At 40.2% G+C, this 27977-nt stretch overlaps 1 protein-coding gene across 1 annotated transcript in view; it reads left to right on the plus strand.

The window, feature by feature from the left end:
* The window catches only part of MYO16 (myosin XVI), a 2679924-nt gene that overhangs the window by 2385127 nt on the left and 266820 nt on the right, over window positions 1-27977 (plus strand). The window contains exon 33 of the mRNA XM_044071347.1: window positions 10668-10820. Coding sequence (XP_043927282.1) covers window positions 10668-10820 — 153 coding nt within the window. The remainder of the gene's footprint in view (window positions 1-10667; window positions 10821-27977) is intronic.

Below are 27977 nucleotides of genomic sequence, written 5' to 3' on the forward strand. Positions count from 1 at the left end.
CAGACTAGACACTACAACTCTGCACTGAGAGATGTAAGTGATGAGACCCTTTCCCTACTTAGACCCAGATCTATGATGGCTGTGGGTGAAAGGGCATTCGCAAAGCTGTCACCTGGAGCCAACTTCAAATATAAATCAGGTAAGAAAACACTTTATACATGTTCTAAAGCAAGGTGAAAGAGTCCTTTCTAAAAGAATATTCCTTTGCCTCTGACAAAAAAAGAGTTAATAGTAGAAAGTAAATAACTTTAAGCATATTGCAACAATACTGAAACTGTATACAGTATTCATTTTGCAATCATTTTTAATTAACTTAATATACATTTCATTGTTCTTGCTGCTTTGACATCAAAAGCTGCATTGTAAATATTGATATTGTGCTATTTTTAAAAAAGTGTGCTGTTCTTGAATATTTTTGCACTGGAAACTAAAGCACAAAGCATATTCCTTTGCACAACTGAAACGCACTTTTGAATAAAAAGACCCCTGTCAAATTCTGTCCATTCATGCATTCAAAATATTGTTTGTAAATCCACACATCTTTGTCAGCATTGTAAATATTTGTCATATCTCTGGATTTCACTGTCTTTATCTGATATACTAAACTATTGCCCTTATTGTCTTGGGTTGTGGCTGAAAAGAGCCTGTTGACAAGTCCACCCCACTGGTTACCAAATGTCAATAAATGAATAAATAAATATACAGCTAGTAATATCATGCAGACTGTTTCACAGTCATGCTTGAGTGGCCTACAGACATATCAAAAAAGAGGAAATGGCTTAGAACAGGCTGGGTACATGATGTATGACATTACAGGTTTGTGCATATGCAGTGTTGTACTGGAGTTCAGCTTTGCTTTGTGGGTTGTGTACAAGTATCAAAAGACAAGGCTGTAGTTGGCATCCGGCATCCCTTGCAAGACCTTATCGACATGTGGGGGAGGGGTTAATAAATTTTAACTATGAATGTAGTCGTATGCATTAAAACTTGTCACATTGGCTGTACCTAATGAAGGGATGGTCCAAAGGAACGTTACAGTGTATGAATTCGGGATAGCTGAGATGTGTGCCATGCATGTAAGTCATGTTTACTGCCTGGATAATTTGCATACATGTTATTCTATGGTCCCATTTTAGTCACACACTACCTGACCGATTATGGAATGGTAGCCCTTCCTGTTCATAATCCTTTGCACTTGTGGTTCAGGTGGGAAATTTATTGATTTATTGCTATATGTGAACAGTCCATGACACCTGGCTCTTCAAGGAGGAGGGCTACATCACAAATGGCATACATAGCATTAGCTTTCCTGTGGTGTGCTAGAAAACTTAATATGTGCATCACAATTTGGAATATCTGTTCTCCAATTCTGGAGCTCCTTCTTTCTCTTGTCAGAAGTACCAGTTTCTGACTCCCTCATGCTCAATCTGACAGCAAAAAGAAAAAAAATTCTGTTCTCTGATCTGGCCCTCCTTTCATAGGTTGATACTAGGCTATCTGCCCTAGGGCATTTATAAGCCTAGCCAGAGTGTGTTTGGCTTTCACCACCCTTTTAGATTAGTTGACTGTGCCTCTGTATAGTAGGTCACAGAAGATAGCCCTTTTAAGATTAGTTTACTGTGCCTCTGTCTAGTAGGGACACAGAAGAGATTCCAGGGGTAAACCTATGATCTCCCAACCACTCGTCAAGATTTCTCTTGAAGAGGGTCATTGAGGGGCTCTGCCTAACATGGATTGGGATTTTGTTCCAGAGTGAGGGGTGCCTCTGGGATATGAATCTGTCCCTCCAGCATGTTCTATTTATTTCTGTGCTGAGGTTTAAGTCCCTGGAGCGTGTAGCTCTAAGGGATTTGGATTTCCTGAGGTGGAGCATGTCCATTAATTCTGGTTTGGACATGGCTTTATATGTCAGGTACAGATCGCCTCTGAGTAGGCGGTAAGCAACTGAGTAGAGCTGGAGTCTCTTTAGCCTAACTGTGTAGGGCATCTGTTTGAGTCCCTTGATCCTCTTGGTGAGGTACTTTTGGGGTCTTTCCAGTTGCTGCAGGTGTCGGGTAAGGTACATCCCAAATGGAGCATTGTATTCAATTATGGGCCTGATGAGTGATGAGTAGAGGGGCACAATGACCTCTCTTGATCTAGATGTGAACCTTTTCATGATAAGGTGGGCTATATAGAAGGTCTTTCTAACCACTTTGGCAATGTGATTGTCAAAGGAGAGATTGCTATCTACTTGGGTCCCCAAATCCCTAATTACCTCTTCTGTACTTAATGGATTACCACCTATGTGGTAATTTGTGGGCACTTTGTTTTTCCCAAAGCGGATGACTATGCACTTTTTGGCATTTAGCTTTAGGCCATGGCTCTAGCACTCTGTGACACCCTTTTGGAGGATGCTTGTGTCAGTCAGCGAGTCGATTATGGCACCCAGTTTGCAGTCATCTGCGAACTTGGTCAGCCGTAGTCCTCCCGTGTTAGCCTGTACCTCAGAGAAATATATATATACCGAACAAGAGAGGTCCCAGGACTGAGCCTTGTGGGATGCCACTTGTAACTGGTTTAGAGTCTGACATGGCACCTGCAATTCTGACCATGTGGGTTCTATCCCTGAGCCATTTTGCAACCCATCTTGTGACATATGGGTTGATATTTAAGCTGGTGAGCTTATTTATGATGCCCGAGTGGGGTATTGTGTTGAAGGCTTTTGCGAGGTCCAGGTAGGCTGTGTGGACTACCTTTCCTTCATCTATGGCCTTGGTGACTGTTTCAAAGAAGTTGACCAGGTTCAGGAGGCAAGATCTGCCCTTAACAAAGCTGAATTGGGTAGGATCCAATGTTTGGAGGTTCCCAATGTCTTTGTTTATGAGTTTCATGATGATACACTCCATAGCTTTGCAGACCAGGCTAGTCAGGCTTATAGGGCAATAGTTTCCAGGGTCCATTGTGGCACCAGCTTTATGGAGTGGGACCACTGTTGCTGTACGCCATTTCTTGGGTACATATCCTGTAGTAAGGCTGAGATTGAACAGTGACTTTATGTGAGGGTTCACTTCTTCTTGGAGCTCGTGTAAGACGCAGCCCAGGACACTATCCGGTCCCATTGATGCTGTGTTTTTTGCTTTGAAGAGGGCAGCTCTCACCTGTGCATCTGTGATGTCAGGGAGGCTACACTCTGTTGGGATAGACATTTGCTCTTTTGGGGGGAAGGGGGGGGAGAAGTTTGCACTGAACCTGTCTGCCAGGATGTTGGCAATGTCTGTGGGTTCAGTGTATTTTTTGTCATTTTGCACTAACTCAGAGCATATCTGGGAGTTGCCACCCAGGTTCCTGACATAACTAAAGAAGGCCTTGTGATTATCTTTAGCGTCTTGTGCAATTTCTCTTTCAAAGCTGGCCTTAGATAATTTTATGAGGGGCCGTAGTTTCTTGCTAGACTGATCAGAGATGCCTTCCCTTTTTGGGATTTTGCTCTATCATATAGTAGCTTCCTCCTTCTGTTGTATAGCTTATTTATGGCTGGGGTCCACCAGACAGGTCTCCTGCCTTTTGAGGAGTGAATCTTGGTTTTATTTGGGATAGCATGATCCATGCATTCCTGTAGGTGTCCATAGAATGCGTTTGTAAAGGATTCTGCGGTTTGGGCCATATTTTCCACTGGCCCGGGGGCTTTGAAGGATTCCACCTCGGTTTTGAGAAGTGTGAAGTTTGCTTTTGAGAAGTTCTTCACTGTGGTTTCCTTGGCTGGGGGTGGGGACAGGATATGGATGTCCAGTGAGATTAATTTATGGTCAGATCTTACCAATGAGGGGTATACCTCTGGTATGGAACCTAGAGTCCCCATGTTGGTGACGATCAGGTCCAATATGTTTTCCCCTCTTGTGGGAGTGGTGACCAGTTGTTCCATAGCATTTGAGTTCATAAATTCTAGGAACCATTGGGTGAGGGTGTTGGGGCTTGAGTAGTGCTCCCAGTCTATGTTTGGGTAGTTGAAGTCACCCAATATGATGGTGTTTGGAGAGACCTTCATATTCTCCAGTGTTCTCAGGAAAGCTGAGTGGGGTTCCTGAGTTTGGGAGGGTGGTCTGTAGCAGGCTACAAACTGAAAGGCAGTTTTGCCCACTGTTAGTTGCACATGGATGGTCTCCGATGCTTCGTGCAGTGCCTCTAACCTGGAGGTGTGGGTATATTTGACGAATATGGATACTCCCCCTCCTTTTGTTGTTTGGTCTGAGTTTTAGGGCCGAAAAGCATGGTATGAGGTATAACCTGGTAGTGCTGGGTTGCTCTCGGGAGCCTTGAACCAGGTTTCTGTTATTGCACAGATATCGATATTCTCCATACTGAGGAGAGCCTCGAGTGCATGCATCTTGAGGTTTAGACTTCTGGCATTGAGCAGCATTACCCTTAGTTTCTTTTTCCTTGTGTTGTCTATGGAGGAAAGCCCAGGGGTGACAGGTGCAAGCCGTCCCTAGTGAAGCAACGTGGCTTGTCGAACATGTCATCCCAGGCTGACAGACACTGGATCCCCTTTGAATGACACCAATACTTTAGCCAATTGTTTAAATTGATCATTTTGTCTTTATACTGTGGCATCATTCTTGGTGAGGGTAAGATGCTACTCAAGGTCAGGGTCATACCGGCCTGGGCTACATGATCAGAGAGCTCCTCTATGTCTCTTTTCATGTAGTCCAAGGAGGTACGTCTCAGGTCATTCACACCAGCATGGACAATGACGGAGTCATATTTGTACTTGCTTTGGAGTGACCTGAGTGCTTGTGTTATGTGGCGGATCCTGGCATCCAACAGGCAGCTTACAGTTACCTTCTCCTTGTTCAGCCGGGTGAGTGGGACGTCAGTGTGTCTGACAATAGATTCACCTATTACAAGTGTATTAGGTGTGTTGTTTAGCCTTAAGGGCTGTGACTGTGTGGCACACACTGACTTTGTGAACTATGTGATACATGGGTATTGTTGTGGGGTAGCGGTTGCTTGGATGTCTGCTTTGGAGGTCTCTGCTGCTTGGGCAGATTTTTTATTTAGTGCCTCCGAGTATGTTTTTGTGTGTTTATGTGTTTGGTTTGCTGTTGCTATAGGTCTATGTGAGACTGGATTTGTGGTGTGTGTGGTTACCTTCTCCTCCTGACTGACTGTGCCAGTACTGGGTTGAGAGAGCTCAGCCTCCAGTTTGGCTATATAGTTGCATCTCTCACATATATTTGAGCTTGTTGGGAGGAGGAGAGGGCAGTCTGTGTACATAAGGCAGTTGTAATATTGCCTCAAGATTCCCACATTCACCAGCTGGACTGGAGAGTAAACCCAAAACTGACTTTTGGACATGCCAGAATAGTATAAGGAACTACTTTTGACTGATCATAAAGGACCAATAGGAAGCCAAATACTTAAAGGGAGTATAAGAGGATTTAGTGCTTTAGTTTATTAGTGCTTACTTATAAGATTATTTATACGAGCAACTGCAGGGCTTTACAATGAAAATAGAGTGCTTACTTTGAGATTTAGAACAGTTCTAAGGGAAAAAGTGAAGAGCAGACTTTGTGGAGCCAGGAATAATTTAAACCCATTTATGAGGCGCTGCCCGATGCTGCGCTATGCGCAAAATCGTGCAAAACTGAGCAAATGCGGGTTTTAAAGCAGGGAAACTGAAAGAGATAGGAATTGACCCAAAACGGCAAATAAGCTACTAGTTTCAGGGCTGAGACCACTCCTCCAGGGACAGATAGGCTGCTCAAAGCTCCCCACTCTCACTGGTGAAAAGAGAAGCTTTCTCCTATCCAAGTAAGGATATGGGCAACACAGGAAACTATACCACAGTCCGGAATTCAGCAAAACCTGAAATCTGGACTAATCTATTTCAGCAAAGGTGGGAAAAGAGAATATTTTTTGTTTTTTTCAGGAAACAGCAGAAAAACACACAGAAAGCACTGTAAATGCTATAAACAGGCTAGCGCACTTTAGTGTGTAGCCTACAACAGTTATACAATACAAAAACGACTTAAATTGATATAAAACAAGTGCAAAAACTGTAAAAAGCAGAAGGCAAATGCAATTTAAACTTTTTAAATCACAGATCAGTTAGAAATTCACTTTTTAGGTGGGAAAAGGCAGTCGGAGCAAAAAACAGAGAAAAAATACTTAAATCTGGAAAAGTCTCTCTTGGGTCTCTCTGTTGCTTGTATCACTCTGCAGGACACCACGAGGAGCTGTGCGGAATTGTATACAATAACAAACTTTTTAAATCACAGATTCACTAAAAAAACTGGCGTTTTAGGCTAAATTAGTTAAGACAGCAAGAAAAGCAGAAAAGTGATACTTAGTCACTCCATAGTCACTCTTTTGTATCTCTGCTGCTGTAGACTCTGCAGAACACCTGGAAGGCACTTTCTGAGTGAAATACAAGCGTAAAAACTGTGCAAATGAGGTTTTTATAGCAGGGAAGTGAAAGAGATAGAAATTAGCCCAAAGTGGCCAATAAACTACTAACTTCTGGGCTGAAACCACTCCTCCAGGGACAGATAGGCTGCTCAAAGCTCCCCTCTCTCTCACAGGTGAACAGAGACACTTCCTTCTATCCAAGTAAGGTAATGGCAACACAGTAACTTGTAACACAGCCCTGGATTCAGCAATAACCTGAAAACTGGACTATACTAGTTCAGAAAGGCAGAAAACAAGTATATAATTCTTTTTTCAGAAAATAGGACAGATACAATCAAAATTAGCCCAAAAAGGCCAATAAACTATTAACTTCTATGCTGAAACCACTCCTCCAGGGACATATAGCCTGCTCAAAGCTCCCTTCTCTCACAGGTGAACAGAGAAACTTCCTTCTATCCAAGTAAGATATGGCAACACAGAAACTTGTAACACAGCCCTGGATTCGAAAACTGGACTATACTAGTTCAGAAAGGCGAGAAACAAGTATATATATATTTTTTTTCCAGAAAATAGAGCAGATACAATCAAAACAACACTTTACCCAATTAACCAGTTAAAAACCTTAAAACTGAGCCCTGTTCCAGCAGTCTTCAATCAGACAAGTTCTAACTGCACAGTCCTGCCACTAGAGTACAGAGAAACCTTCTCCAAAAAAGATGGCCTGTATCAGTGCACAAGTTATACAAACAAAGCTAGATCCAGCCGGCCTGAATCTAGCCTATGTTACAGCAAACAAGGCGTACCGATTTCAGAAAGAAACAGTTCAGGTAAGCATGCGCAATAAGCCTTTAACCAGAAATTCCCAGCTCAGAAGGGCAGAATCTAGCCTCTCCTCCCACAAGATTGCAGACCACAAACCTTCTTAATGTAAAATAACTGGCCTGAAGCCCAAGTTCTTAACCAAGAACAAATACACTTTTAGAATAACAGACACTGAGCCTTCAATCAGCAGTTCCCAAATTAGAAGGATGTACGCTACCTGTCCTGCCACAACAGTGCAGACCACAAACCTTCTTAATGTAAAACAACTGGTTTGAAGCCCAAGTGCTTAAACCAAGGGCCTTAGAATAACAGTTACAATTTAATCAGGCTACTAACAAGCAGTAATAAAGGCAGCAGAATAAATTCAATTGAGTACTTTTAAGAAGAGGCAAAAGCAAAATAAGGTAATAAAGTAGGAAGAAACACAAATACAGTAAGGCAGATGAAGTGCAATTTTTTTTTTTTTTTTGAGACGGAGGAAACAGAGCAGATTAAGATACTATAGGGGAATACCCTTCTCAAGTGCTCTCTCTGTACACTGCAGAGGAGTTTTACAGAAGTGAGCAATGTCTTAATGCATTCATCATATACAGTCTGTCCAAAAATGTATTAAGCACAGAAAAAAATGTAAAAAAACAAAACAAAAACACTTCTTGGGGATCTGCCTCCGAAAACCTTGTACCTAGGGCAGCTGCCCTTTGCCCCACCTTAGCTGTGCCTCTGCTGTAAAACTTGACTGTGAATCAGGCATTGTTTAAGTTAAATAAAGTGTTAAAAAATGGCCACAAATTAATTGTTCATCATCAGTACAACCTAGTAGAGATCAGCCTCAGCTTTTTAGGAACACCAGCCTCTATGTCACCTGCTGAAATAACCAAATTTGCCATGAAGGAGTGGACAGTCTTGGCTATTATTCCTGTTCCTTGTCTGTGATTGGCTGTCAATAGTCTGGCCTGTGGTCAAGCTAATTATGATTGTTATTATATAGTTGCTAACAAATGTGGATATCACACTTCCAACAAAAGGATTACTGTATTTTACTTGTTTGCATGCTACAGATTGTTTACTCTGCTGCCTTTCTGTCTTTGCTTAGTGGAGGAATCGAACCGTGTCATTCATAAGGTAAAAGTGACTCTTCTCTTCACTTTCACCTTATGCCAGAATAGCCCCTACTTCTCATCTGTACTGCAGTAGTCTTGCCCTTTGGATTTCATCTCCTTCTAAATGGTATATATAAAGAAAGGTGATATAACACATTTTTGGAGGGGGAAGGAGTTAAGCGGCTTTGTTTACATGTTTTTCACAGGCGAAAGGAAAACACAAAGGGTGATTAAATAAAAAAGAGTTAGAAAATGATAAATAATTAACAAAATGGAAGCAATGAAGAAAAATTAAGATAGGGTATAGAGGGTTATGGTCAAGTCTCTGATTTTTAGACATGGACTTTGAGGAATTTACCTTGAGTGAGGACTTTCATTAAGTCTGAGAGGTGAATCTTTAAATATTTATGGAGACCAAATAACAACTGAGATGTGAGAGGAGATACCCAGTTATAATTTAGCTTTAACTTCTCTAATAGCCTACTAATTATAAAAAAGTGGAGGACCACAATGTTCTATATTTTTGAAAACTGTAAAAAAAACAAAACAAGCACTGTTATGTGGACAGAGAACAGATGTGTACTGTCTCTCAGATGAACAAACATATTTACAACAGAGTTAAACAAATTGGCGTGTTCCACAGGGATAAAGATTCAGACTCCTCATATTCTCACTAGTTCTAAATGACCCCCTGCTACCCCCCCCCCCCGGGAAATACATGGCCTAAATGTTATACATCATGCTGATGGTACTGTCATCATTAGATCAGCCATTTCATGCAAACTTCTGCAGACTGATTTTTTTTTTTTTTATATATTGTGGAAATGGATGTGTTGTAATGAAATAATCTTAAATGCTAAAAAATAAGCAGTTATACTATTTGGTACTGCTAAATGCTTGCAGTCTTATCAAATTATTATACAGTACATGGCCCTTCAATCAGCCACTGCCATATTCCACCAAACAAAATATTTAGGTCTCCTGCTTAGTCAAACATTTTCATTTTCCACGCATGCTGAAACAGAAGCAGAAAAGGTCCTTTCTCAACTTAAAATTGCTCATAAAATGTATAACCCTCTTACAAAGAAAGCCAAAACAGGCAGTCAGTGTGCTACTGTTCAAGCTAGAATTTGTAACTCCATCACTCTACATTCCTCCAAAACACTAACACACTTCAAAGAACAGAAAACAAGATTTTATACTTTATGCATCATGTACCGCCATTATATCGACTAACAATTAAAAATGGAACTGACTCCCAGAAGGCACTAGACCTTTTTTCCTACTCAACATACTGAAGATTCTCAGTGACCACTACTATCCCCATCTTAAAAATATCCTGTTTCAAACATGTCAACCACATGCTCTTAAAAACTCTAATCCTAGACTTCTTTATAGACCACCTTATTCCATGGCTGCTGTCAAAAGAGTATTCATCAAACTGTTAGTAATGTTTTGGAGCAAAATCTCACATGACATCAAATTAAGTACTTCTCTCATTGATTTCAAGAAAACTCTGAAAACACACCAAAGACTTCAGTGTCCCTGTTTTGACAAATATAGGTAATACAAAACCCATAAAACCATGCAGTCACTCACTCATACATTCTTCTCTAACAGCCGTAATACCCACACTTCAACTTATTCCTCCTTTCCTGTCTCCTCCTCCATCTCACTCTTAACTACATCTGACATCTGATGTCTCTTACATTCTCATTCACCTGCACATACTACTAACTCACCCCTCATGTCTACTGCAGTTCCTTCAGGTAATTACTGTTAGCCACTCTCTCTTGCAGCTTACTTGCTCTGCTATTTCCTGTCTTCTACAACATATCTATTCCACATATACCTTATAATTGTTATGCCCTGTAACAAATTTATGTAACAATAATGACAGTATATCAAACCTTATAACTGTTTTAGGATATATATAATTATTATTTCAATGTACATTGTAATTTATCACCTTGGTGCTGGAAGACCAGAAGTCTGCGGGTTCTATTCTTACTATAGGTGACTGGATTGCTAACACTGCAGTGAAGCATTGGGGGCGGGGGGTTTCCTCTGGGGTCTATATCACTTAATCGAACGTTAAATTCATCTAACCTTTATTCATGGACCACAATATGTCAAACGTCATTTCAGAGATCAGTAAAATCTTTGCAGGTTAAGGAAGCACTTGGCCAACACTAAATTTTTGCCCTTTTCCCCACTGTAGTATTTGTACTGTAGCCATGACACTCCCAAGTACTGCAATGAAATTATGAATATAAGAAGGATGGGAAGGTAGAGTGGTTCACTGTCTGATCAAATAACCAAGATCACTTTTTTTTTTCCTTTTTCCTTAACTAGATGTTGACTCCAATGTTAATTTGATCAAGAAAGAGGACCAGTCTGCAACAGAAACTGGAGGAGAATCTCAAGATAGGAATGCTAATAACAATATCACCGAGATATCAAGTGCAAATTCAGTTGTTACTGAAAATGGAAATGAAATTTCAAATGGTAAGTTTCATTTGTCTGAAAGTTGTAAAAATACAGCAATGTTGAATATGTTTGCATTAACAATGAAGTCATTATTTTTTCAGCAACACATTTATTTATTTATGTCTATTTCTAGAGACTCATATAATTATTTCCAATTGCAGGATGAGCCTACAGCAAGATGCAGTATGTAGCTATCTGGAACCTACATTTGTGAGGCCCTTAAAATATTGTTTTGTACATTCACCTATTTGTGTGCTTAATAGTACAATATTTTAAGAATTTAAAATTGCAGATTGTGAGTTGTTTGTAGAGCTGTGGAACACAATGTATTCTGGTATAAGTTAGGTACATTTACAGTATAGATGTACAGAAGAATTAAGCATTGTCATATGTACTACCATTACATTTGTATATGAAATTAATATCCAAGATGTCTACCTTATAGGGAGCTCAGTAAATTTTATTTAGCATTAGCGGTATTATACATAGAGAACTGAATTGTTAACACTGTATGGTTAGATTGTGAGATCCTTTGTGATAAATTATGTGTGCATGTGTAAATGTTTTCATTTTTCTGTATGTGTATGAGTATGTGAGGGCACGTGCATGTGTGTGTAATTCAAACACATATAACGGCGTGGACAATATACAATCAAACACAAAAATCAACCTTTTCTATCACCATATTGGAGGAGATAATGAAATGCTCATAGGTCTGAACTCCACACTTTTCAATGGGAAAGCAAACATTACAGATTGCTCCTTGCCTTTTGATGTGAAACAATCATGTTACAGTTAGTATATGAGTGTGTGTGTGTGTGTGTGTGTGTGTGTGTGTGTGTGTGTGTGTGTGTGTGTACACACACACACACACACACACACACACACACACACACACACACACACACACACACACACACACACACACACACACACACACACACACACACACACACACACACACACACACATACACACACACACCAGAACTAGCAGGTCAGAATTCCATTTTTTTCACAGTTAAGCTAAGCTAATAAAATATGCATGAGATTGTAGCAGTGATCTTTCTCATCCAAATATGGTAGCAGAGTATCTATCTACAGTTTGTGATCCCTACACTAAAATAATACGTGTCACACATCACCGTGGCAAGCAGTTGTATCTGACTACCTAAATGCAGAGGCTAATAGCATTAAATTATATGCCTGCAACTCTGCATGATAAGATGAAAATAAGTTGTTGAACTCATCATGCAAACATGTAATGTCTGACTACATATATGATCTGGACAATGTTTTAGAAAACACAGTTGTATGAGAGATTTCACCTTAAATTTAAGTACGTGGATACTTAAGGGCAGCACAGTAGAATTTGTAGTTCAATTTCAGACAGCTGGTCAGAAATGGAAAGCACTTGAACATCCTTAGCAGGTGCAAGGTTACTTTGTAATTTCTGTACTATTTGGAAGACTGGCCATAAAATAGAGCATGCTCTGTGATATTTTCTTTTTTTCTGAGACCTAAGTTTGAGAATGTTACTAACAAAGCAAAAAAGTCCAATATAGACTAATATTACACTTTAAGTAGTTCATAGGTTCATAAGATCATAGAAAATCAAAAGGCTATTTACCCTGGGGCCCTTACAAGCCTAGCAAAGTTTTGTGCCTAAGTCAACATCTGTTGCCCCCATCTAGCAGGGACACAAGTGGGACCTGAGAGGTGGATTTTCTGTCTTCCATCCAATCATCCAGGTGACACTTAAAAAGGGACAATGAGGTGGTCTGATTAACTTGAAGAGGGAGCCTATTCCACAGATGGGGAAGCCTTTGGGACACAAACTTACCCTGCCAGCAAGTTCTATTGATGTTGCAGGCCATGTTTATGTCCCTAGTATGAGTTACACATATTTTGTTGATTTTGCAAATGTGCAGCATTTCCAATAAGGTGGGGTCAGAGATAACTTTTTATGCCAGACAGAAATCGCCTCTGAGCAGTCTGTATGAAACAGAGACAGGGTCTTTAGCCTATCCACATAGCATAGATGTTTGAGACCCTGTATTCTCCTAGTCAGGAATCTCTGCAGTCTCTCCAGTTGCTGTAGGTGCTGAAAAGGGCATTATACTCGATTATAGGCTTGATAACTGAAGAGTACAGGGAGGTGCTGACTTCTTTTTTCCTAGATGTGATACCCTTACTTCTGAGGTGGTCCATATAGAATGCCCTTCATACTACAGAGGTTATATTGTGATCAAATGTCAGGTTGCTCTCAACCTGGGTGCCCCAAATCTCTCACAACTGATTGCATGCTTAGGATGCTGTTGCTGTTGGGGTAATTTGCAGGGACATCATTCTCTCCAAAGAGAATAATGATGCACTTTTTGGCATTGAGCTTGAGGACATGTTCTAGATGCCAATTATTTGTTAGGGTGAGCCCCTCTTGGAGAATGTCCATATCCTTTGGGGAATCAGTGACATCCGCCAGTTTGCAGTCATCTGCAAATCTGGTTGGCCACAGACCTTTGGTTTTAGCCTGCACTTCTGAGAAGTAGATTCCAGAAAGCAGAGGCCCCAAAATGGATCCCTGAGGTACACCGCTAGTTATGGGTTTACTATTAGAGATAGAGTCCCCTATTTTGACTATGTGGGTTCTGTCAGTAAGCCAATTGGCTACCCATCTAGTGACATATGGGTTGATGTCAAGCTGATTGAGTTTGTCTATGATGCCTGAGTGAGGAATGGTATCAAAAGCTTTGACCAAGTCAAGGTAGGCAGTATGCACCTTTTCTCCTTCATCCAGGGCCTTGGTAACTGTATAACAGAGCATATGTTGTGACTTTAAGAAGCATTTCAAGTGTAGGCACATGCATATAAATAGTGAGTACATGTAGGCAGCAGTGCCATTTTCAGAGAACAGCCAGAGTGTTGAAATGTATGAGTGTAGTAGTCAGTCTGTTTATAAGTTTATTTAAGTTAAGTTACTAAGCCTCAATCTTGATATGTTTGTGTGTAATAAAGCTGTTTGAACCAAATACACAACTGTTCATCTGTTTTATCCTGACTGGACGAACGCCATTGTGTCAGAACCATGTTTAAGAGTACAACTTCTTCAAGCGATGAGTTGCAGCGTTGATGGTGAAGGTACATTGAGCAGATTGGGTGATGCAGTGCTGAAATGATTTAAAGGGGCCAGAAACAAACTTCAAGTAACCAAAACTTACACAAATTATTAATTTTGCAAAGGAAATGATGCAAAGCATTCGTAAGACACAAAACACATTATTACTCAGATGAGTAGTACAAAACATATTATTAATCAGACAAAAGGAACAAAATGCATTATTATTTAGATGAAGTGTTTGAAACCACGATATTTGATAAAACTGTCAGAGATACTTATATGAGGTTTGGAATTACCTCCGGTTTGCATAACGAGCATGTTTAAAGTAAAACGAGCACAAGAAAAGTATAATGAGCATGATAAGAGGTTAAATGGGCATAACAAGCACAACAAAAGGGAAAAATAAGATTAGAAAAACAAGGTGACTGCATGTTTTTTCATAAACTACCGTATTTTGGCATAAGCTACTATTTCACATTGACCGAAGTCATTCAAAACATAACTAGAGTAGTTCGGAGTATCTCCGAGTTTGCAAAGTGTTTGCAGTGTGTGCTTTATTATGGTGCAGTTATTTCAAAGAGTTTGCTGTGTGCAAAGTACAGTTATTTTACAAAGTGCAGTCAATGTACAGCCATTTTGAAAAGTTTCTTGTGCTGTGTACAGTTATTCGCAGAGTGCAGCCATTTCAAAGTGTTTCTTACACTGCACAGAGTTATTTCGCAAAGTACAGCCATTTTGAAAAGTTTTTGTGCTGTATACAGTTCATTTGTGAAGTGCATTCATTTTAAAGTGTTTCTTACTCTGAGCTTTTTGCACTGAGTTCAGTTCATTCACAAAGTACAGTAATTTCAAAGTATTTCTTACACTGATAAAGGGTGGCTTCACAAAGTACAGTTATTTGAAAGTGTCCTTGTGCTACACAGACTTATTTAACAAAGTGCAATTATTTCAAAGAGTCTATTGTGCTATTGGGCATAATTGCAAGTTCTGGCATATATATAAATATGTGTGTGTATGTGTGTGTGTGTGTGTGTGTGTGTGTGTGTGTGTGTGTGTGTGTGTGTGTGTGTGTGTGTGCACGTGTGTATGTATGTATATATATATATATATATATATATATATATATATATATATATATGTGTGTGTGTGTGTGTGTGTATGTTTGTACATAATTTCAGTCAGCTTCACTACCATGTGTTGATATGGTAAAGGCATTTTGCAGACCCTGTCCACTTGTGTTTGATCACAATATTGCAGAGAATTGGAGAGAATTTGAGCAGGAATACAATATTTTCATACAAGGAGCTTTTTCTGACAAAGATGCACATACAAGGGCATTTATTTTGCTTAACTTAATGGGGTCAGAAGCCATTGAAAGAGAGAGTTCATTTGTGTATGCACCAGCAGTATATGCAGGAGAAGGGGAAAATCATCACATTGTTGTACCAGCTGAATCAAGAGAGAGAACCCTGAGTGCTTGAAACGTAAATTTAGAGAAATGTGCAACCCTCAGATAAATGTTACATTAGAGAGGCACCTATTTTATACAAGAGACCAAAGGCCAGGAAAAACTTTTGCAGCTTATATCACCGGCTTGAGAAATACAGCTAAAATATGCAGATTTGGTGATATGAAAGATGAGTTAATAAAGGACAGGCTTGTGTGTGGTGTTAATAGTGCTGCAGTGAGAAATATGTTGCTTTGTGACAGTGATTTAATGTTGAGAAAAGCTATAGAGATTTGTCAAATCCATGAGCTCACAGAAAGGCACACAAGTATGCTTGCAAGTTCATAGGTTCATAGGCATGTACTAGGCTAATGGCCCTGGAGCCTTTACAAACCTAGCCCATAGAAGTGCCCTGGCATTGTGCCACCAGACGTTAGTTCCTAGTGCCTCTATCAAGTAGAGCCACTGGAGTGATCACCGGGATGAACTTTCTATTTCCCATTCACTCATCAAGGTTTCTCTTGAAGAGGGACAGTGAGGTGCTCTGCTTGACATGTATGGGAAGTCTATTCCAGAGCAAGGCCAGTCTCTGGGTTATGAACCTGTCCCTCAGCATGTTCTGTTCTTTGTGGTAATGAGGTTGAGGTCTCTGGAGTGTGTGGTACAGAGGGATTGGGATTTCTTTAGATGTAGCATTTCTAACAGAGCTGGGTCAGACATGGCTTTTTAAGTCAAGCAGAGATCACCTCTTAGTAGATGATAGGAGACAGAGAATAGCTGGAGTTTCTTGAGTCTGTCCATGTAGAACATGTGTTTAAGGTCTAGGATCTTCTTTGTGAGCTACATTTGTGGCCTTTCCAGCTGTTACATGAGTCTAGTGAGGTACATGCCAAATGGGGCATTATACTCAATGATTGGCCTAATGAGGGAAGAATAGAGAAAGATGATGACCTCTTTCTTCCTGGATGCAAAACCCTTGGTAAAGAGATGTGCCACATAGAAGGACTTTCTGACCACAGTGGCAATGTGGTGGTCAAAGGAAAGGTTGCTGTCAACCTGTGTCCCCAGATCTCTTATAACACCTTCAGTGATCAGTGGGCTCCCATTGATGTGGTAATTAGTGGGAACTGAGTTTTTCCCAAAGGGAATGATCGTGGATTTTTTGGCATTAAGCTTAAGGCCATGGTTTCGACACCAGACATTGGTCTCAATGAGGCCTTTCTGTAGGATGTCTACATCTCTTGGGAAGTTAATAATGGCTCCCAGCTTGCAGTTGTCTGTGAACTTGGTCAGCCAGAGTCCCTCCATGTTGGGCTGGACTTCTGAGAAGTAGATTCCAAACAGAAGAGGACCCAGGACCAATCCCTGTGTGAGTCCACTCGTGATTGGTCGTCTGGTGTGGGTTCTATCTGTGACAAAATTTGCAACCCACCTAGTGATATAGGGGTTGATGCCTAGTTTGGTGAGTTTATCAATAATTCCTGAGTGGGGAATGATATCAAAGCCCTTGGCCAGATTCAGGTAGGCTGTATGAACTGCCTTGCCCTCATCCACAGCTCTGGTGACTGACTCACAAAACCAAATTATGTGGGATCTAGGGTTTGGAGATTCCTTATATTCTTGTTAATTTGGAACATGATGATGCACTCCATAGCCTTACATATCAGACTCATCAACTAATAGGACAATAATTCCCAAGGTCTGTAGTCGCTCCCCCTTTATGGAGAGGGATGACTGTAGCAGTGCACCATTTGGTAGGGACAAAGCCTGAGGTGAGGCTGTGATTAAACAGGGCACACAGATGTGGTGCCAGTTCACTTTGTAGTTCATGTAGAACACATCCAGGGATATATCCAGGGAAGTTGTATTCTTGGCCTTGGACAATGCAGCTTTAACCTATGCCTCAGTAATGCTTGGTGCCTGGCATTCCTCCGATATTGTGATTAGTCCTTTGGGGGGAGAGAGGGGTAAAGTGATAAGAGCATGGTTTCAGCAGCATCTAGAGCAAGCAGAGACAGCATGAGTACATGGCTAATAGATGCAGGCCTAAGCACATGGCAGCTGCAGCCCCTGCAGTTTTACTTTTTAGCTAGTTCCAGAAGTAGCTCAGCAAAATGGACATGTTCAGTGCAGTATAATGGTTGAGTCAGCAAAACCCAAGTTAAGTCTTATTGCTAACTGTCGTAATTGTGGTGCCATTCATGAGTTTAAAATTGAGAAGTGCTTAGCAAAGATATTTTTAACCCCACTGGCTTGGACTGCAATCGCCCGATCACACCTACTCTCTGCTCTCTTATATGCCTCGCCTGTACTCTCAAACCTCAACAAATCCAAACTAGGTAAGCTGTCCCATAGCTACAATCATATTGCCAGATTCGCCACTGGCTCTACCTATAGAACCCACCACTGCCAGAACCTTAAACAACTAGAGTGGCTAGAACTGCCCAGCTTAATTCAATTCAATCAACTCTTAATAGCGCACAAAATTTTGTACCACCCTGAGGATACCCCCAAACTTAAAAATATTATTAAGCCGTATAGCAATCTAAGATCCCTACGGTCAGCTGATAAACTACTGGTCCAAACCCACAAAGCTAATAACGCTGCTGGTGAATCCCTGTTTGCCAACTTAATTGCCAAAACCTGGAATTCGTTCCCAAACTATATAACCCTACAATCCTCCAAAAGTCTCTTCAAAAAAAACCTCAAACAGTATCTCAAAGTGAATTGGCTATGTACCAACTCTGATTAAGTTATAAACTAAAAGCATATTCTGCAATTATCATAACTTGTAACTACATCACCAAGTTCTGCTTCCATTCTGATGTCTCTTACTTTTAATTGTCTGTCCATGGCAATTGTGAGTCCCTACTAGAGAACACTACTAACCCATTGCATATAATCACTTTGTTTTTGTAATTGTTTGCTAACTTCTGTGTAATCTATGTAAGTTTGTCTTTGTGGAGCTTTTCTCCCCGGGCCTCCGCTGAAAATGGACATGTATCCAGTCAGACTATCCCAGTAAACAAATGTAAAATAAATAAATAAATAAATTATAAATTTGTTCAACAATGCCACAAGTGTAAAAAAATTGAACCACTTTCAAAAGTTTTGTAAATGAAGCAGGCCTCATTTAGTTATTAGGGAATATCACTCAAAAAAGCAAGTTGATCATGTAGAGAGCTGCATCCCTACTTTTTATGTAGATGGTGTTTCAGTGGTTGGTGAAAATTTAATGCAGTAGATTTGCTGGCAAAGAATGAAATATCTGTACTGTCCTGATCAATGGTAAACCCACACGGCCCAAAGCTGTACTGTCCTGATCAATGGTAAACCCACACGGCCCAAAGTGGACACTACTTCAAAGTGTAATGTTATGTCATCAGAAACATTTACTAGAGCAGGAACTGGTGAACAACATAATTTGGCTAAGTGTGTGAAGCCTGCTGCTTATGGAGGCGAAGAGATAAATAGCTTTCATGCTGTTCGGCTGAGAACAGTTACAGCTTGAAATTTTATGTAGTCACAAGACCTGTGCAGTCATTATTAGGTCTCAGAAACAGTTTAAGAATGAAACTGCTTTCTTTTACCAAAGAAGTCCATCAAGTAAGCACATGTCCTAGTTCCAGCAATTTCACTAATGCCATTTTCTCAAAGTATGCTGATGTTTTTGAAGACACGCTAGGCAAACTTCCAGTTGTGTGCTCCATGAAAGTAGACCCAGAGGCCAGTCCAATCGTCAGACCAGTGAGGAGAGTTCCAAAAGCTATGCAGGACAAAGTCAAGGTCTAGTTAGATAAGATGGTGCAGCGAGGTGTGATTTGTCCAGTCACAGAACCAACTGAGTGGCTTCCATCGTAGTTGTTTCATAAGAAAAGCTCAGATGAAATCAGAATATGCATTTACCCAAGAGACTTGAACAAGGCATTAAAGAGACCTCACCATCCTATGCATACAGTTGATGAGGTCGCTGTCCTCATGCCATTGCCACTGTTTTTTTTCTGTCTTGGATGCAAAGAATTGATTTTGGCAAGTAATCCTTGATCACAAATCTTCATTACTGACTACCTTCAGTACACCATTTGGAAGATACATATTCTTCAGAATGCCTTTTTGAATAAATTCTGCCAGTGAAGTTTTTTAGTATACAATGGAGCAAATCTTTTCATGTTATCAGTGTGGTATAATAGTGGATGATTTACTGGTTGGAGGTAATGGAGAAGCAAAGCATGGCAGAAACCTCAGGAAAGTTCTGGACAGAACATGTGAAGTGAACTTGAAGCTCAATCCTCTGAAATGTAAATTCAGGCTACCAGAATTTACTTATGTAGGTCATTTATTTACCAGTACAGGCTTATGACCAGACCCTTCCAAACAACCAGCCATTCTTGAGATGCCAACTCCAGACAATATCCAAGTCCTACAGCGTTTCCTTGGTATGGTTAACTATTTGGATAAATTTATCCCTGACTTCAGTGAATTATCAGTGCGTTTAAGAGAGCTGACATGCAAACATGTTGCCTAGTCATGGTTGGAACAGCAACTGAAAGCATTTGATAACCTCAAATAGCAAATTGCCTATCCACCTACATTGAGATACTATGATGTCCACAAAGTAATAGTTATTTCCTGTGATGCTTCAAAGTTCGGTCTTGGTGCAGTTATTCTTCAAGAATTCAGACCAGTTGCCTATGTGTCTAAAACTCTTAACCAAACTGAAATGCCGTATGCTCAGATTGAGAAGGAACATTTGGCAATTGTGTTCACATGTTCTAAATTCTGAGATTATATTTATGGCCGAGCTATCCAAATCGAAACTGATCTTCAACATCTAGACACTCTTTTAAAGAAACCTATGCATACAGCTCCAACAAGGCTACAAAGAATGATGCTCAGATTACAAAAATACAACTTCAAAGTGGTCTATACAAAAGGCAAACTTCTTTATCTGGCTGATACCTTATCTAGATCACCCAGAAATACCACAGAACAGCTCGATGCAGAGAATTTTGACTTTGATGTCATGGAAGTGCATAATTTTTCTACCACCAGACTTGATGAGCTGAGAAATCATACTAAGACTGACCCAATTTTGCAGAAGCTCAACCACTTCATCAGTGTTGAATGGCCGTCAAAGCAATCTTATGTACTACCAGAAGTGCAACCTTATTTTCCATACAGAGATGAGATGCTGATGGAAGATGGTATCATTTTCAAAGTTCCTAAAGTTATTGTTCCTATTTTCTTACAACATGAATACATTCAGATTTTATAACGTGGCCACCCAGGTTCTGAAGCTACCAAAAGAAGGGTGAGAGGACTAGTATTTGGCCTTGTCTGTCAAAAGACATTGATAAAGTGCTTTCATCTTGTTCAGTATGCTATAGTACTAAACCACATTTGCAAAAAGAACCACTTCAGCTAGGCCAGATTCCTGAACTACCCTGGTCAACAGTAGCCAATGACATATTTGACTAGAACAATCAGAATTACTTAGTGTTGGTAGACTCTTATTCAAACTGGTTCGAGATCAATTTGCTACCTAACCTAACGTCCAGTGCTGTTATTACTAAGTCGAAACATCATTTCTCAGTCCATGGTAGTCCACACAAGTTATTTCTGACAATATATTGGCTTGAAAAAGCCCAGTCGGGTGAAAGCGCTTGCCATTTCTTGTTTACTTGTCGAATAAATCTATCTTTTGCATCGAATGAGGATTACTTTGTGTCTACATATGTGAGACTGCATTTATTTATCGAAGTGAAAACTGCCGGTTTTGTACTTTGGCTCAGCCTGGTGAAGTGTATACTGCTTGCTGTGCATTTTGGTTCAGTACGGAGATCATTCTATGTGGATCCTGTTCTGTCGCTTTGTACTCCTGGTTTTTTGTGCTATTGTTTCTGTATTTTTATACAGGAGTTTTCACATTTGGGTTGCAGTTTTTGATTTATTGCTTTATATGTGTTGAATTTTGTTTGAGTGCATGTTAAAGAATTAGTTCTGTATAACTGCATGTCAAAGGATCATTGTTGTGTAAATGCATGTCACTGAATATTGTCATTTAGTGTATGATCTATTTCTCAAAGAGGGAGGATGTAGAACAGAGCGTGTGTTCTAACTTTAAGAGACATTTCTAAGTGTAGGCAGGCGTATATAAATAGTGAACACATGCAGGTAGCAGTGCCATTTTGAGAGAACAGCCAGAGTGTTAACATGTATGACTGTAGTAGTTAGTCTGTTTGTAAGTTTATTTAAGTTTAAGTTACTAAACCTCAGTCCTGATGTGTTTGTGTGTAATAAAGCTGCTTGAACTGAACCCACAACAGTTTGTCTGCTTTATCCTGACCAAACAAGTGACAGTAACTGTCTCAAAGAAGTCCACCAAGTTTAAAAGGCATGATTTTCCTCTGACGAACCCAAACTGAGTAGGGTCGAGTGCTTGTAGACTACCAATGTCCTTGCTTATGAAGTCCATGATAATGTGTTTCATGGCCTTACAGAACAGGCAAGTTAGGTTAATGGGCCTGTAGTTTCCTGGGTCAGTGGATGCACCACCTTTATGCAGTGGGATAACAGTGGCAGCCCACCACTCAGCTCCCACAAATCCAGTTCTCAAGCTGATATTGAATAGGGTGCCCAAAGGTGTTGCAAGTTCCTGCTTAAATTCATGGAGGATGCAGCCTGGGATGCTATCAGGACCCATAGTAGCAGTATTTTTTGCCTTAGAGAGGGCATTTATGTCACTGGAAATGAGGGGAGGGGGCCTGTGTTGAGGATGACCTGATTAGTTGACGGTGGGGTTAGGGGGGGTGATGTTTTCACTGAACCTTTCAACTATTAGGTTAGTTATGTCAATGATGTTAGTGTGAGTGGTACCACTGACCACTAGTTCTGTACAGCTCAGGGTCTTACCCCTGAGGTTACGGATGTAATTAAAGAAGGCCTTATGGTTGTCCTTTGTTGAGGTGGTCAGTTTGGACTCATAGTTCACTTTAGAGGATCTCACAAGGGCCCTTATCTGCTTGTTTAGGCTGAGAAGGGATTCCTCCCAATTTCGGACCTGCTCCTTCTTGCTCTAGTCTATTTATGGTAGAAGTCCACCAGACTGGTTTGCTCTTCCTAGAGGAGGATGTTTTGGTCTTGTCTGGTATCATCGAGTGCATACAGCTATGTAGGTGTTTATATAGGTCCTTTGTGCAGGTTTTCATGTAAGTGTTTGATCCCATGGGGGGGGGGGGTTGGAGGTAATGGTGACTTTGAAGGAGACAGCTTTGTGGTTGACTCTTACCAGGTAGGATGACACTGTAAGTGTGCTACAGCAATCAAGCATGTTTGTCAGTACCAGGTCTAAGATGCCTTCACCCCTAGTAGGGTGTTGACCAGTTGGTCCAAGGCATTAGAGTTGACAAAGTCAAGGAATTTCTGGGTAAATGCATTTTGGCATGAACAATTCTTCCAGTCTATGGTGGGGTTGTTAAAGTTTCCCAGGATCAGGGTGAATGGTTGAATTTTGATAAAGTCAAGTAGATCCAGATAACTGGAGTGGGTGTCTTGATTCATGGATGGGGGCCTATAACTAGCTATGACCGGAAGAAGTGTTTTGTCTACAGTTAGTTGCACCTGAAATGTCTCATGTCCATCATATGGTTGACTAGTCTTGAGATGTGTTTGTATTTAATGTAAACTGAAACTCCACCTTTAGTTTTAGTGCCCACAGTTTGGGGTCTGAATGTATGAAAGGATGAGCCGTCTGCCAAGGCAGGAGTGGTCTTGACAGCTAACTGCACAGACGTCAGCATCTTCTAAAGTTAAGAGTGCTTCCAGTGAGTGCAGTTTCATGTTGGCTCCTAGCGTTTAACAATATGATCTTTAATGTATGTTTTGTTGAATCTTTTACATTGGGATTTTTGTCTTTGTGACATTGCCTAAATAAGGCACTATGGGGGAGGCAAGAGCCTTTGCCAGTAGCTGCAAGCCCTTGGGCATGGATGAACGCCATCTCTGGTAAAGCATAAAGACCTATTGATCATGTCTTCCTAGTCTGTCAGGTACTGGATCCCCTTAGAATGATACTAAAAACTAAGACAGTTATTGAAGTTAATCATTTTCTATTTGTATTGAGGCATCATTCTGGATGATGGTAAAATACTGCTTAAGGCTACGGACATACCTGCCTGGGACACACATTCATTGAACTATATCATGTCTCTCTTCATATAGTCCAAAAAGGTATGTCTCAAGTCATTCACACCAGTATGGACAATGATGGAGTCATAGCAGTACCTGTTGTTGAGAGACTTAAGTGCATGTGTAATGTGGCAGATTCTGGCACCAGACAAGCAACTCACTATAACTTTCTACTTATCCAGCCTGGTGTGGGGCACATCTGTGTGTCACACAATCAAGTCTCCTATGACTAATATGTTGGGTTTATTGTTTGGCCATGAAGATTGAGATACTGGTGTGTGTATTATGTGTGTTGTGTGATGTGGTGTTCTGAGAAGTGTATTTGTGCTTTTGTTTGGGAGATCTCTTGTGTTTGGGTAGGTTTCTGGTGAGAAAATCTGCATATGTGGGAGAGTGTTGTTTTGGTGTGGGTGGTGTGTGAGATGTGATGTTTGCGTAGACAACCTTCTCTGTGCCAGATATACAAGCTTATGAGTGAGAGAGTTTTAGTTCCAGGTTCTTAATGTAATTGCATATTTCACAAAGTGTGTCCATGGGTGTTAAGAGCAAAGGGTTATCTGTGTAAAGTGCCATCATCATGGAAGCCATTTAAGCACAGATTCTCAGTAGAAAATATATACCCTTATGAAGAGAAAGCCTAAGGTGAGGCAGTGTTGAAGGAAAGGAGGCAATGATCCTTCTGTCCCAGTATCTGCAGTTAAGGTAAGCAGCCTTATACAATAATACTGTGCTCGTTGTCAGGATGACTGATACAGGGCATTCATGATATAAATTGGAATGTGTCATATAAAGAAAACCTGGAGCCAAGATCATTATCCCATAATTTTCATCCAATAATGCTTATGTCAAGACATGCAAAGCTTGAACTCTAATCAGATTGTCTCATCTGTATGTAGTACATAAATGTGTGCAAGGAACTCCAAGTGGCAGTTTCACAAATACTCTTATCAGAAGCATTCTGTTAGAAAGCCAAAAAGGTAGCATCTTCCTATGATATTTGAGTGTTGCCTTGATGTTTGAGCATTGCCTTGATGTCTGGGCCTTGCCTTGCTCCATTCAGGGTCTTGCCATACCTACTAGAGATGGAGGATACTTTTTAAGAACTGTTTGACTAATGCATTAGGAGAGACCAATGGATCCAGTGTGATGCAGACAGAGATTGAAGACAGATTTGGTTTTATACAGGAGCAGGCCAATCCTTGTTATATGAGGTCCTCAAAAATTGTATGGCTGATGTAAGTGGTAGGATTTTTTCACTCATGCTTAAATAAAAACAAATACCTAGTCCCTTCTTGGTAGCTTGTGTTCTCACTTCATTGATAATTCCATAGTGTCTGTTGGAAATACATGACTGTGTGGTGTCAACTTGATATATTCCAGCAAACTCTGTATGTTTCAGGTAGAAACCAGTCCAGTCCAGTCTTATTGTGGGAGATGTTCACACTGTAGGGGAAAGAAGACTGGCAGTTCTGCAGCCATTAGATGTTTAAGGCTAAGTTCTGCTCTGTCTCATTTTGGTTTTTAGGAAATAATTTAAGATAAGAGGTATCGAAGGAGAAGTGTGTAGTGTCCTTGTTCCAACCTGAATGGGAACATGTATGTTTTACTAATGCTCCTATGCATGGCCTCCTGGAATGAAACATGGAGGTTTGAAGAGGTTGAAGATAACTTAGGGATTCAAATGAGTCTACCTTTAGTTAGCTCCATTTTTTTATAATGTCTAAAACACCTGGTCTGCCTGACATCCATTCATCTAAGGCAACCATCTTCCTGCTTAGAGTTCTTGCTAAAATGCTCTCTTTAGAATGGCAAATTGCTTTGAGCTATAAGCAGTTTTTCTTTGCCAGAACCTGAATTATCATGGACATTTTGTGTAGCTGATAGAAAATGTTTTTCTCTGTGTCACCTCACTGTGGTATTGACTGTAACAGTTTAAAGAGTCCTTTATGTATCACTAACTGAAAAAGCAGCTTGATTTAGTGGATGACCATTATATCACTCTGCAAAGGCTTCCTTACCTCACCAATTCTCTATATTTATAATCACTGCTTAACTCAAAACTCAGTGACAAACATATAAAACTGCTCTTGACTAACCACTTTCCAAACAGCCTCAGATAGAAAATGCCTCCTGCTTGCACCCTCTCTCAATCCCCTACATTTGGAAAAGTGTTTGAAAAATAATCTGCAGCCAACTGTCCACTTACATCCAACAGAACCACCTCCTCACTGTTAAACAGAATGGTTTCTGGGACGGTGAGTATATATCCTTCTAAACATAGATAAGGAAAACCTTTCAGGACCTCTTTTGATTGACTTTACTAAAAGTTTTGATCTTAATGCCCACCTCCTGATTCTTCACTCTCCAAGAAATCAGGATTAGTCCCAACACTATCTCCTGGTTGCAACATTCCTTAACAAGTAGGCATTTTAGATTCAAAATAGGCTTGTCCCTATCACCTACACCACCCATTACCAGAGGAGAGCCCCAGATGTCCATACTCACTTCGTTATTTTTTTCATTCTTTGTTAACAAACTGCCCTCTGACCTGTCTAACCTGCCTGTTAATCGTTATGTAGATGACAGTTATACTTTGATTGCATCCCTCAAATTCAACTATTCAAATCCAAATTCAATCTGATTTCCACTCCCTTAATTCTTGGCTAAACAAGAATACACTACTCCTAAACGCCTTAAGAAAGTATGATATGTGGGACCTTACAAAAGATGGGAAAAAAACATCCTTAAAATCTCAACATTGCAGATTGCAATGGTTCCCCAGTAGAAACAATAATGAACTTTAAAGACAAGTCACTTAACTTCTAAAGTCATATTGAAAACATCAGGAAAAGATCAGTTGTCTTTTATACTGGCCCTAGAAAATATCTACCTTTCTCTCCAGAACAGGTAGGGCTGCAATATGCAAAGGAGTCCTCCTTGCTCAACTTGAATAAGGGTTCCCATCGTAGCCACAGCATCTAAAAATCTCATCCACTCTACAGTCCATTGAAAACAAAATCTGTCAATTCATTTCCAGTCCCCTCCCCTTAGTAACACCTCTGCACTGTCATTTCCAAAGCCATATGGCTATCACTCTCCTGCAGAGTTGAGCTATTACTAAGGTACGTCAGAAAGATGCCGTCCCAAATCTTAAACACAAACTCCATAATAAAACCACTCTAGTCTCCCCAAAGCAAACTACAATTTACCGACCATTCCTTCTCCATTCTTGCACCCAAAGTCTGACAATCCCTCCCACCCTCACCAAAAAGAAGTCTCTTCTTTCTGCACTTTCAGAGCACAGCTCAATACTTCCATAAAAAATCTGATTGTAAGTGCTTTTCCACTGAATACATCACCTCACTTTCTACTTTGACCATCTGTTCTCACTTGCTGTTTCCCTTTCATACTAATAACATTAATTTACCTTTTGTTTTTCTTACTCTGTTAATGATAATTCCATATCTTTTCAGTTGTCTATGTGAATCTCCACCTTTTCTGATTATTGCATGTTTGTGAATTTATTCTGTTATATTTATTATTTTTTTTTTTGAATTTCTTCACCTGGGCTGTCCCTGCAAATGGTCTATTATGATCAGTGTCAATCCTCAGTAAACAAACTAACTAAATATCCTTCTGCTTGACATGCCTCTGCCTCCAGACAAGACACCTGGAACTGGAAACCGCAGGAAGTGTGCTACCCCAAGAAAGTCTAATGCATTTCATCTTAGCTTCTAGTCTGGTGCATAGCAAAGCTCCAGCTTCCTGGAGATTTAATGATGTTACCATGGTACTCATCTTGTTATTTTATAGATTAGTGGCTAGATGTGAACCATAAATCCTATATTATAATTCTGCATGATTTGTATATAACAGTGAACTATTTTTATGTGTAATGTGATATCTATAACCATGAAAACAAAGAAAGACATCTAGTCCTGTGCCTTGACAAAGGTGCCTGCATTGTAATAGATTTTATTTGAAAAAGATAGAAGTCTTTCATCACCTGCCTTTGTTTTAAGGAAAAGTAACCATGTAGTTTCTTGCATGCAGAATGGCTCCCCTAAAAAATGATTCTGTTGGGCAGGGACTACATTATCCTTCCCACTGAGAACATTGTATAGTTAAATTCAGCTGAAGGCACCTATACAGAAGTTGTCAAAATAAAGGAAACTGAGCTTTTCTCAGTTTTGAGTGGGTAAATACTTGGATCATGCATTTAGTGAAAACCCTAGGTGTAATAGAAAGGTCATATGGTATATAAGCAAACTGGTACTGGGGGTTTTCTTCTTTGAATCAAAGGGAACCATCTCTCAGCCCCATGGATGGGAATGCAGAATTAGGCACCCCATGTCTAAACTGGTGCAGAAAATGCTCTTCACCCCATAGTGAAAGCAAGAGTTGTAGAGTTAGCATCATTACGT

This window comes from Protopterus annectens, chromosome 5.part0 (genome assembly GCF_019279795.1).
Source record: "Protopterus annectens isolate FY-2018-M chromosome 5.part0, PAN1.0, whole genome shotgun sequence".
NCBI classification, from domain to species: domain Eukaryota; kingdom Metazoa; phylum Chordata; order Ceratodontiformes; family Protopteridae; genus Protopterus; species Protopterus annectens.